Here is a 13,657-nt window from a genome sequence, read left to right as displayed (position 1 = left end):
ATCTTACTAAATAAAAATCACAGCTTTGGAGAAAGCCACAAAATTATTTCTATAAGCTTTTTTTCCTGAATTGTCCTTGTTTGTCTAGTTTGTTTATTATTGTGTTCTTACTATGTAGACAGAACTGCTGGATTTGAATAAGGAAAAAAAGGCTCAGATCAATGAAATAGGTGTCATTTTCAAATTGTAATTTGCATATCCCTTGTAATGAAACATGCTTATCTTCTCCATAAAGAAAGGAAAATAAAGAACTTTGTTGTGAAAAAGCATGTTTAGGCGTAGCCCTTACTTTGATGAATACTTCAGATTTCAAAAGCAGTGTCTAAAATCTAAGCCTTTTCTGTATACACAAGTACATTTTTGGAATTCCATGGAGAAACAAACTCTTATTTGAAAAAATATTTTGACATCTGAAAATAAAAGTTGACAACCAGTGTCAAAACTCCTATTTAAGAAAATATTTTGACGTTTGAAAATAAAAATTGACAGTGAGTAATTGTGCTATTTTTAGTAGCAGAGCTCATGAGAATTTACACTGTCAGTGTTATCTCATTCAGAAGTCCTCAGCACATGTAAATAGCTACACTAAAGTTTTGGAACTGTGCCATATTTCCTTTACCCTGACTTTGTCTTTATTTATCTCCATCTCGTGAATACAAATCTCTTTTTCAAAAATATGCATGTATTTATACTTTGAAATTCTGAATGAATTTGTTTAAATGTGCTTTAAAACATACTAGAAAGAAAGAAATGGTAACCTTCACTTTAACATATGAAGTTTTATTGTTTTTGATTTCTTTTAATGAATTCCTAATATCAGCTTCCACTCTGTCTTTCTCTACCCGTCTCCCTCTTCTCTTCTCCCCCTCTCATTCCCCCCTTCCTTCTTTTTTTCTTTCTTTCTTTGTTTTTTTCTTCCTCTCCTTCTCCCTCTTTCTCTTTTTCTTTCTAAGTTTGAGGACTTGAACATTTCCTTATGGAACTTTTACAGTTCTACTAGAAAATGAAGTTACTCTATTCTTCCCCCATTGAAACTGAGCTCAACAAATTTAAACCTTCCTCCACTCTAGAATAAAGTTAATGCATTTTTGTTTATTTTAGCGCTCATGATCTCACAAAATGGGATCTGTTTGGTAATTGCTACAGATTATTGAAGACTGGAATTGAACATGGAGCTATGCCAGAACAGGTAGGAGTTTATTGATATTCTTTCTGTGTCATTTTAGAAAGCTTTTCTGATATCGTGTAGGATTATCAAAAGCCTTTCATGGAACATAGTTGATAATTCTTAAACGCAGCCACTTCCTTTGAGAATTATTGCCATAGTGATTCAGTGTTACAGATAGATATATTATATCTTCAGATTTGAACAGAAAAGAATAGAAAAAGTTTGCTATAATGTAGCAAAAGTTTAATATTAATATTTAATTTTGACATAAACATTATGACTATTTTAGGGAAAATACCATTACTATAGTAGCAATTTCAAAACTTCATCAATTTAATATAATGAAAATTTCTGATCATGGCTGTATTTCGGGCACTGTTCTAGGTAATGATAATAGTAAGCCTTAGATATGGCTTAGTTTTTGTGGTGAATCATACTTACATAAGTTTGGAGGCCTTTAGCAGATTTTAGACTTTTTTGCATTCATATAAGTTGGAGTGAAAAGGGCAGGAATTCAACAAACTCTCTCCAGTCTGGAAGAGACTTGGAATAGTCAACTTAATTATCATACAGAGAATTAAGAATTTAATACTTCTGTATGAGAACTAACTTGTTACTTACTAATTAACAATTATAATTATTGCTAATTAACAGTAACAATCTGTTATTAAGAATTAGGAGTTATTTTATACATTGCAGACACTCATTCATGTAGACCAAAACACCAACCCCATAAGTTAGGTATAAGGTGGTGTTTAGGTGTGAGCTCATCCATTCCTGTTTTGGTAATATGGGATGCTTAGATGACACTTCATTATACTAAAGTAATCAATAGATATAACAAAATTATAATTTCATGTTAAAAGTTCATCATAGAAACAATGCTTTATTATTGCTATGATTAACTCTTAAATTGCCTTAATTCGTGTCTTTGATCTATCCTTTGTAGCCGCTCTTAATAACAAATATCCCTGATTGTGTTAGGTGTTTTATTATAGTTTGTGGAAAAATGCTGAAAATTTGACCCCTTGTTTTTCTTCATTTATTGTTGACTCTTCAGCTTTGATCCTCTTTTCGTCTCAAACTTTTCAGTAGCCTAAATGCAATTCACTGATATTCTAAGCTGTGCTTCAGAGTTGAAAGGGAATGATAGAGTTAAGATAATCTTTTTTTTTGATTTTCACATTTTCCTCAAGAAGAGAATAAGAATAGCACTTCTCTGTTTTATCTGGAGATTATAACTATATCTAAATTTATTTTTAATTCTCCATACCATCATTTATTGTCTTAGACCTGACTTGTTACAGTCTCACAATGTTGTTCTGTGATTATGTTGGTTTTCTATTATTTATTTTTACTGCATATGCATTATCTACCCAATTTTATTTTAATTTCTTTGAGTAAGAGAGCATTTATGTGAGATTTGCTTTAACTTTGTTAACTTCTTAGACACACATTCTTTATTACTTTAAACATGTGTATGAAGTTTGAATACCTCACTACTAGATTGTACTCTTATTCATTTTAGCAATCAGAAATGATTTAGCATTTAGCACCTCTTAGAAACATCTTTAGATACCCAGTACTGAGACTCCAAAACCCGTATTCAGCCATTTCTTCATAGGACCATGCAAGCTTACTTTTTTAGATTCCAACTCTGTTCCTTTTAATTAGAATCCAAGAAAATACTCTTTTAGAGCAAGGATATCAAAGAACTGCCAAAATGTTTGCTGTTTGTTAACCCTCAGTTATGCTTAACATTTTGAAGATACCTTAAAACTTTCTAGCTATTTAGGGGGAACTGTATTGTCCTTATATGCTTGACTGTTTGTTTTCCATGGTAACCATTTCAACTAGAAGTTTCACAGTCCCACTCTTCAGGATTAACTGAATTCTTTTTTCCTTCCTCTTTCTGTGATCTACCTTTTCTCATGTCAGTGCTATTTTAACGATCATAGTAGAATAGGTAAAACCAAAGTTTAAAAAATTTAGCTATTCTTAAAATACTTTTTTTAAAGTTGAATTATAGAAAAGTTTTAATCGAAAATTCAACTCTTATTTCCTTCAATTCATCAATTGTCAATAATTTTTCCCAGTTGTACTCTTACATGCTTGCGCGCCTCTCGCTCTCTCTCCCTTTCACTCTTCCTCCCCATATAATATTAATATGCATGTGTACAATAAGTATTAATAATATTTTTATAGCAATTTTTCTCCAGCCCAGGATCCAAGCCATAATAGCACATTGTATTTCTTTTTTTTTAGAAAATTTTTTAAAATAAATTTATTTATTTATTTTTGGCTGTGTTTGGTCTTCGTTGCTGCACATGGGCTTTCTCAAGTTGGTGGCGAGCGGGGCCTGCTCTTCATTGAGGTGCACGGGCTTCTCACTGCAGTAACTAATCTTGTTGCAGAGCACAGGCTCTAGGCATGTGGGCTTCAGTAGTTGTGGCGCATGGGCTCCAGTAGTTGTGGTGCGTGGGCTCAGTAGTTGCGGCTCATGGGCTCTAGAGCACAGGCTCAGCAATTGTGGCACACGGGCTTAGTTGCTCCATGGCATGTGGAATCTTCCCAACCAGGGCTCGAACCCATGTCCCCTGCACCGGCAGGTGGATTCTTAACCACTGCACCACCAGGGAAGTCCCACATTGCATTTTTGTAATGTCTTTTTTTTGTTCTCCTTTAATCTGAATGGTTTTTCAGGCTCTGCCTTTCATGACATTGACATTTTGAAGAGTACAGACCAGTTATTTTATAGAATGTTCTCCATTTACTTTTGTCTGATCTACACGTTTAGATTGAGATTATGCATTCGTGGCAGGAATGCTACATAAATGATATTCTGCTTTCAGTGAATCACATCAGAAAGCACATGATGGCAGTTTGTTCAGTGTTGTTGATAATTAATTTTGATCACTTTAGTAAGTAAGGTCTGCTGAGTATATCCCATGTAGAGTTACCATTTTCTTTTTTAATGAATAAGTAATCTGTGGGAATATTCTTTTAAGACTGTGTAAATAATCCTGTTTCTTATCAAACTTTGACATAATAATTTGAGCATTCTTTTGCGATTTTGCCTGACTCGTTTATTATTATGATAGTCACAAAATGGTAACTGAAGTGGCGATTTCCTAACTCTGTCATTTATTTTATATTTATTTGTTGGCCCTCTGCTCTAAGGAAGAACTTTCCCTTCTCCCTTTGGTTATTTATGTATTTATTAATTTGTTTACCTTTTTAAATTTCAAATTTATTTTTTAAAATTTAGTATCAGTGTGGACTCATGGGTTTCTGTTTTATTCCTGTTCTGTTCATCTGGTTAAAACAGTACTATTGTTATTCATTTTGGTGCTGAAATTGTTGCAGATTTAGCCAGGGAGAATTTCTTTCCAGCCTGTTCCTATGTGCTTTAAATATTTTTTTGAGCACTTCCATACTTTCTGGCACAAGAATATGTTCCAGAGTCTGTTTATGCCTACCCCTATGCTAATGAATTCTTAACCTATGGAAAATATAAAACTTACTGCAGTTCCCTAACACAATAGTCATTCGTTTGTAAAGAACCCACATTTCAGAATTTATTGTAGTATTTCTTCATACATTTTTTTGTAAAATGAAAGGAAAAAAATATTAAAATTCTCCTTATCCTGTTTTGTGGCCTTTGTGCCAATTTCCTGTTGGTATATCTGTATATCTGTAAGTTTAAACCTTCTCTTAGGCAACATCTAAGAAAAATTAAATATTAAAATTCTGCTTCAATACATAGTTCCAAGAATATCTTTCCAGATTCTAAAAATTGAAAGCCAATAAAGAACAATTCATAAATTATTTTGGTAAATATATGCTGTATAATAAAATAGTGTGATTAAACCCATAAAGAAGGAAATGTAATCATATCAGTAACTTTAGACCTATCAAGCCATCAATAATAGAAAATTTAAGTTTTGTACTTATTATGTACCAGGTACTATTTTAAGTCTTTATGTGCATACATTTCTTGAAGCCTCATGACAACCCTATAGAACATACATCGTTATTCTCATTTTATTGATTATGAAACTGAAACATAGAGATATTAAATAACTTGCCTAAAGTCTCATAGCTGTTGGCGTACCCACTTTAACCAAGCTTTTAAATTATTTTCATTGTCTCTTCAAATTTTCTACTGCTAATTTGCTACTGCTCTTTATAGTATCCCATGCCTTCTGATGTTTGCCCCATGTCAAACTCTTATTATTTTGTATTTTTTCCAAACTTCTTTTGCACTGTATTGTTTCATTGGGAATTGTGGGGAGAGATTAGATGCTGGTACTTAACCTATCATTGTGAACTGGAAATCAACACATTTCTTTAGACAGAACATAATACAGGAGTTGTTTAATTTTAGTCCAGTTTTTGCTTATGATTATATTAAGGCTTATTTGTTACTAGCTTCAGTGTTTGTGTTTTCTTCGCATTTACTCAAAATTATTACTGCAAACTCTGCTCTTTGCCACACTGATTCTTATTTTTTTAATTATTATACAGTAAAACTGACTTGTCTTCCTTCCTGTGTAAAGTTATGAATTTTAACATATGTATAGATTTACGTAGTCACCACCACAATCAGGATACAAAACAGTTTCATCATCCCCGAAACTTCTTCATATTATCCCTTTATAGTCATATGATTGAGCTACTTACAACTCCTGAAAACCACCCATCTGTTTTCCATCACTATAATTTTGTCTTTCTGAGATTTCCAAATAAATGGAATTGTACAGTATGTAAACCCTGAGCATAATGCCTTTGAGATTAATCCACGTTGTTGTGTGAGTCAGTAGTTGGTTTGTTTTTACTGCTTAGTTGTATTCCATTGTGTAGATACACCACAGTTTGTTTTATTCATTCAACTGTTGAAAGATATTTGGGTTGTTTCCAGCTTTTGGCTATCACAATAAAAAGTGCTATGAATATTAGTATACAGTCTTTCGTTTGAACATAAATTTTCATTTCTCTAAAGTAAATGCCCAGGAGTATAATTGCTGGGTCTTATGATAAGTGTATGTTTAACTTCATTAGAAACTGCCAAACCATTTTCCAGAGTGGCTGTACCATTCTGCATTTCTTCCAGCAACGTATGAGAGTTCCAGTTGTTCTCCATCCTCATCAGCACTTGATATTGTCGATACTTTTTACTCTAGCCATCCAAGTAGATATGTAGTGGTGTTTCACTGTGCTTTTTAATATATATTTTCTTAATGCTAATGATGTTGAACATCTTTTCACGCACTTATTTACCAGGCTTATGCCTTTTTTGGTGAAACCATGTTGATTATTAATTTGTACCTAAAGGCTCTTTTTAAAAGGGAATATTAATGTCACTCATGTTAACCAAGTCTAAATATGATAAAAAGATCAGTTTTGGATATTAGAAGCAGACTAGTATTAAGTTTAGTTCACTCTTTTTTTTTTTTTTTTTTGCGGTACGTGGGCCTCTCACTGTTGGTGGCTTCTCCGGTTGCGGAGCACAGGCTCCAGACGCTCAGGCTCAGCGGCCATGGCTCACGGACCCAGCCGCTCCGCGGCATGTGGGATCCTCCCGGACCGGGGCACGAACCCGTGTCCCCTGCATCGGCAGGCGGACTGTCAACCACTGCGCCACCACGGAAGCCCTAGTTCACTCTTTTGTCATGTACTTGTGCACTAAAAAATTTGAGCCTCCTTCCCCTTAAAGTCTCTTGCAAACAGAAAAGTAAAAGAGCCTAAATTTATCCCAGTCATTATGTGGATTTTCAGAATTTTAAACATGTCCTATATGTGTAGATAACATATATATGCACATGCATTTATTAGTTTCCTGTCAGGTTTTATCTTCAGGCAAATTCAGTTTTTCTAAACTTTAAACATTCTAAGAGTTTATCCCTTGGTCTTAACTTAGATGTAATAATACAGTTCATCTTCATTTTCAAGATATATCATTAGCTGTATGTTGAATGATTCTCATTGATTCAGTCTGCTAATCAAAGGTAGAGCTAACTCCTTTAAATAGATAAAAGTAATTATTAAGAAAAAAGGCTAATAAAAAATAATTTTTATGTTGGTTAAAGTAATGCTAACTGCTATAATAGATTAATCTCAATATCTCAGAGGCTTAACACAATAGAAATTTATTTCTCACTTACATAACATTAAGGCACAATTAAAGGAAGCAGCGTGTCACTGCACTGCCAAGTCATTCAGGGACCCATGGTCTCTTGGGTTATTGGTATCCTGCTGGCGGATAGGGAAGGAGAAGATGGAGAAGGCAGTCCTGCTTCTTAAGTAATTTTTGCCCAGAAGTATGCAATATACATTACTGTGTCCTTCCAGGTACATCATTACCTTGTGGAAAAATGAGGTCAGAAGAGTAGGGTTGGAAGAAATTCTTAGTCATCAGACTAATAATTGGAATTATTTGAAGATCCTTTCCAGGGTCAGAGCAGTGTTAGTCAAGAAAAGGCAGAAGGACTGTGGTGCTAATAGGTTAGAATAATCTCTTTTGGCTTTTTTGTTGTTTTATTGCTTGTCCTTCTTGTTTTACATGTACTACAGAAAGATGAAGTTGCTAAATAAACGACTTTTGACGAGTTAGGATAACATTGCTAATATAGGGGATAAAATCAATATGACTGATGTAAAGCCTGGAAGGAAGAGTTTTGAATTTTCTTTTGAAGTTTGATCAACTGTATTGTTATATAATTATACCTGTGAGAAAGCAAAATATTTCCCAGTCAATGAGAGTGAGCTTTTTATTTTCAAATAATACAGTGGAGCCCTTTTAAAGTAAATGTGTGATGAATACCAGTATATTGAAAATTAAAATGGAGATGCTGTATTGGAAATAGGTATTGAAGTGACCAATCTCTCTCTTCTCTTATAACCACATCTAAGAAACTTGTGTGCACAACTTTGGAACACACTTTGAATAATTCCTAGTATATAGGTCATAGAAATGTAGAAGGAAAGGAAACGATATTTGTAATGATTAGGATAGATATAACCAAAATCAGGCAGTTCTTCAACATTACTTTTTTCCATATCTTAATTTCCCGTTGGTTAATGTTCATTTGTATATCACTCTTCTAGTAATTTAACAATGCAGATTGTTTCAAATTCAAGAAAAAGTTTTAAATCACACAAACCACTTTAGTACTTCTTAGTATAAAGTAAAGGTTATCACAAGGTGTCTCAGAACCCGAGGTGTACCATATTGAGTATCCCCTAAGTATAGTAAGATGATTTCTTTAACATTAATGTTCATAAGTTGACAGTGTTTCAGTAGTCTTGTTTCTGGCATTCTGACATGAATCAATCATTTAATTATCATGTTTAATAAAACCCTGACATCTCATTAGTTTTGTATGAAAAGCAGCACCACTCATCCCTCTAATTCTGATGAGTTATTTTCAGTGCTGAGTAGGTGCATTGGAGATATCTTTTACTTACGTGATCTGAAACCTGAAATTTTTAAAGTAAAACCAGCCAAAATTGTACTTCCTGAAGCATTCCACTTACTGATTTCTCTTTTGATTTATTCTCTACATTCTCTTGGGGTTTTTAGTTTATCAAGAGGAGAAAATAATAGAGACACTATAATAATGGAATATCATATTATCAGACATGCTTTATTGCAATAAAGATGTACCATGTATTCAAACAAAAATGTAGTAAAAGACCTATCCAAAATGAACTTTTCTTTTTTATTATTCTTAACCAGTGTTTATTTTCCTAAATTCTTCTATTTGTCTCTCTGAAAAATATGGATAAACATTTCACAGAACAGGAATTCAGGCCCAATAAAACATGAAAAGGTGCTCATCTCCATTGGTAATTAGAAAAATGTAAATTAATACCACATTAAGATACTACTCATACATAATAAAATCACCAGATTTAAAACATCTGATGATATCAAATGTTGGTAAAAACATGGAGCCGCAGGAACTGTCAGACTATTAGATACAGCCACTGTGGACAAAAATTTGGTACTATTTACTGTAAAGTTAAATATACACATACTATATGACCCAGCAATCCTGTTCCCAGAGCAGTGATTCTCAAAGTGTGGTCCAGGGAGCTTGGGGGAATTTCCAGGGCAGGCTCATAAGGTCATACTATTTTCATAATAAGAGGAAGATGTCTTTTGCTTTCTCTCACAAACGTAAATTGGAGTATTGGTGTCATATCAAAGAATAGCCACATTTTTCTACAAAGACTAATCTGTGACACAGTATTTTCTTCATATACTTCAATCATTGTTTTGTATATGTTTTATGCACATTTCTGTATGTGTTGTATTTTATATTAAAAATTCTTTAAAGCAAAATAAGTAATCATTTAGGTATAAAATTTGGATAAAAACAATTTCTTCAGTCTCCCCTTAAAAATCTGACTGAGCAAAGTATTCTGACAGTGCAGTTTTGTTTAAAGTGTAGTATCATTTGGGTCCATATTTATCGAGATACATTATATCTTTATTCTCTAGACTGATATGTTGGTTTTGTCTTTTTTTAACTAAATATTATTTTATACATTCTCATTAATTCTACAAATATTTGAACTTGAAACCTTATTGTAAGATAAAAACTATGATAAATATTGTTCTCTTAATATTGTACAAACGTAAATTATGTCTCATTTGTTTGAATTTTTTATTTGATACAGATAGTCGTACAGGCACTGCAGTGTTCCCATTACTCGATTCTTTGGCAGTTGGTGAAAATTACTGATGGTTCTCCTTCCAAAGTAAGTAAGAGTTTCTGTAGGCAGAAGGGGTACTATTAAAGCAAAATAACTTTGCTTAACTCATTATTTAATAATTTATTTTTATCAGTTATTGTAATAAATTATAATTTTAATAAAATATATAATAATGTTATCAATTATTGCTTTATCCTGTATATATATTTTACCTCTTTGGAAGACAAACAGTTTTTCGAGCAATAGACACAGAGTTATATGTGTATACAAAGTTTAAATTCTTATAAGAGGTAACTGTTGTTGAAACCACAAGAGCTCTGATAGGCGACATGCTATAAAAAAGAGGATAATATTGAAAAACAAAAGTATGTAGCTTTCAGTTCTGCAATTTTGGCACCTTGGGGCCCAAACTAAAGAATACTTTTTTTTTTTAAGTTTACATTGTTGGATAAAATTTTTTTTTTAATTTTTAATCTACACGTGACCATGCAAAACAAAAGGGAAAATACAAACCAGAAGTTAAGTGAAACTAGAATCCAAGAGAGTTAAGCATAGTACTAAAGCCTACTTAACCTTGAGGATATTTTCTAATCTAGGTGAATCCCAAGGCCCTCTCGAGGAGGAAAGTCTAATAGGTAGCATGTCTCCTTGATAAATTTGGGATCCTAAAGAGCTACACCAGCATGAGGGCAAATTAGAAATAAATCCATACCAGTTCCATTCATGGGGGAATATAAGGGAAACAGCCTGTCTTAAAATTTGTCATTAATTAAAGGGGGGGAAATAGGTCACCCATGAAAGTTTATAACCATGAGCTAACTGTCACATAGGTTTGCACCCTAATTCCATACTATTTCTGTGGTCCATTAGAAAAAAAAAAAAAAAACAGAAAAACAAAATAAGATTTTGATTTAAAATGTTCTGTAGTGGTGGTATTCCCAAGCAACCTAAGACAATCAAATATAAATCCTTTCTGAAGGAACTTGCCTCAAAGAGTTTTCTACAAAGTTTTAAGAAAAATGAGCTCACGGCAAAAAAAAAAAAAAAAAAAAAAACACTACTAAAAAGAAAATTAGAAACCATGAAGAGAATCAGACTAAAAAAGTATTTTATACATTGGAATTATCTGACTTAAATATAAAACAAATATGTTTCAATTGTTTTATGAAATCAAAGAGTCTTGAATATATGAGTAAAGAGCAAACACTTGATAAAGAACCAAATAAAAATACTATGATGTTTACATATCCTCAGCTTAACAAAACACAAGCTATTCAACCAGTAAAGAATGTAAATAATACATTTTCATATATAAACAACTGCTTGATATGGAGCGTTCTTTTCTCGGAGAAAGAATTTCTTTTTGTCCTTTCCTATGAATAATTTGAGGATTTCTTTGCCTTTGGAAGTAATTGGGTTTTTTTTTTCTATTTTATTAACAGTTTCAGTCTTGAAAAACAAAACCACTTTAAAACTATATTACAGTTTCATATTTTTTAATGTTATTTTATATGGTAAGATTAAAGGAGATTGAATATATGTAAGTTCAAATTTGAAAGCAAGAGTTTATATATTATACACAATTACTTTTATTCTGATTTTTTCACCTGGTTGACTTTTATATTGGTTTTCTCCACTGATATCATTTTGGTTATCTGAGTTATTTGTATTTTAACTGAATGTTGATGACTACATTTTAGTAAATTTGGAATATACACTAGCCTAAAACTTTAGCATAATTAGTGGTTATTTCCTCCATTTAATTTAAATTTTGTCCTTTTACAACTATGTTCCATAATTAGAGTGAGAATCTCTATTCTTGGACCTACTTCTTTGAATATTTTCTATTTTTTTAATCCTGTTACAGCAGAATTATTTTGAGATTCCTTGCCTTTCTGTTTAATTTTCATCTGATACATTCTCCTAATAAAAATAACTTCCTTTTTGTCATTAATCATTCTACAGATTTTGTTGTTGTCATTGCCACAGTGGCAATGCAGATTTTGCAGGCAACACCGATTTTCTTCATTCCAGAAAGAATGCCATAGCATCTTTTAGGTGCTTTATTGTTCAGTTGATTTCCATTTGTAGTTTTGTGTGCATTTATATCACATGTGAACTTCTCCTTACTTAGGTGTCTCTCAAGTTGTTTCTTCTCACTTTGAAGTTGTTGATAATTTTTGTAAACCAAAGTATATTTAGTAATCGTGTATCAGTTGCATCTATAGTTTAAAAGTGGTTGTCTCAAAGAGATAATCTTGAAAAACATGAATCTTCAGGATACATGCAAACTTGAAAAATTAATCTTTCGTTGCTAATATTCCTCCTTTTAAAATAATTATTTTAATGATTCTTACTTATAATAATCACAAGATCAGGAATTGCCAAACTTTCTAATCCCCTATATGATATAGGATATCTCTGAAAATGTAAGAGCCACATACATCAGCTTTGTACACATGTAATCTATATTATTAACATCCCACTTGATAAGATATCAACTTCCTAAGTATCGTCTCAGCCACATCATTAACTTGTGTAAATAACCTTTAGGGAAGTCACTTAAATAATTTTAAAATAGATAATTTATATCAAAGCATTTTATCAGTTGTAAAGGGCTTTCCAGGTACTAATAACAAGTGAAAAATCACTTATCTGTGTCTCAGGTTACATTTTATGAAATTTAAAGTTGTATTGGGCCAATTCTTTCTAGCCCTAGAATTCTGCAGTCTATGCTAAGGTTAACAATAACTGCTATACTGAAGATGTCTGGATAAATATACAAGAATCTTAACAGTGGTTACCTCTGGGAAATAGAAATTCTTTGGGGGCAAGCATACGAAGGAAAGAAATTTACTTTTCCCTTTATACCTTTTGATACTTTTCGAGGGATTGTTTTTGTTGTTGATATTTAAAGTGAATATTAATATCACAAAAATTAATTTTTAAAAACTACTACTACGAAAACGTCTTGATTCTCCATCTTCTAATCATAGGTTTTGGTTTATCACATATAACTCATTGAGTTGTTGGGCCTGAATGAATACTAGAAAAGTGCTTAGTATGTTCTGTATCTTATTTGGTGTAGCAGCATTCTTCTGTTGTTTGTAAATGTAATATTAGAGCTATAAAGGAATTTGGAAATAACTTGATGAAACCTGTTTGTTTTAGGTAAGGCCTAAAAGGGGACGTTGTTATTTTTACCTTGTTGATATTTTACGTTTTGTTAATCACTTTAAATGCTCTAATTTAATTAAATCTGCTTAATAATCCTATAAAGTGGATGTTATAATCCCATTTTACAGATAAGGAACCTTATACTTAACAAAAATTGAGACATCTAAAATCACAGACTTACAGCACAAGTCTTTTGAATCTCAATCCTAGTGTCTTTCTGTTAGTACTCTTTAAAATCTTGTATTGTGAAGCTTTTAATACAACTACGTTTAGAGTTTTGTTGGTGGTGTTTTTTTAAAAACAGATTTTCTAAGGACACTGGTTGACTCCTCACTGAACACAAACTAGCAATATCAGTTATCAGTTAGTTGGGTATCGAAAAATTATGTCACATGGCAGTTTTCTTTCATCATTCTGTATCCCTAAAGGTATTTAAATGAGAAGTTACTGTGATTTTAAATGGCTGAGTTTGTAATGTCAGTGGCTTAGTTAAAGTATATGGAAGACTTTGCTAATGATGCACCTGAAATTCTCTATCCTTTTTTTCCCTTTGTTTCCTGAAATTTAAATGTAATACAGCAGACCCTTGGG

At 32.3% G+C, this 13,657-nt stretch overlaps 1 protein-coding gene across 2 annotated transcripts in view; it reads left to right on the top strand.

The window, feature by feature from the left end:
• The window catches only part of STAG1 (STAG1 cohesin complex component), a 431,541-nt gene that overhangs the window by 375,015 nt on the left and 42,869 nt on the right, over positions 1–13,657 (top strand). For both annotated transcript variants that reach the window (XM_027091619.1, XM_027091620.1), the window contains 2 exons: positions 1,102–1,189; positions 9,854–9,934. In XM_027091619.1, the coding sequence (XP_026947420.1) occupies positions 1,102–1,189; positions 9,854–9,934 (169 nt within the window). The remainder of the gene's footprint in view (positions 1–1,101; positions 1,190–9,853; positions 9,935–13,657) is intronic.

This window comes from Aethalodelphis obliquidens, unplaced genomic scaffold, assembly GCF_003676395.1.
Source record: "Aethalodelphis obliquidens isolate GAN/ISIS:26980383/991018 unplaced genomic scaffold, ASM367639v1 scaffold72, whole genome shotgun sequence".
NCBI classification, from domain to species: domain Eukaryota; kingdom Metazoa; phylum Chordata; class Mammalia; order Artiodactyla; family Delphinidae; genus Aethalodelphis; species Aethalodelphis obliquidens.
This window is presented reverse-complemented; position numbering and strand designations above follow the sequence as displayed.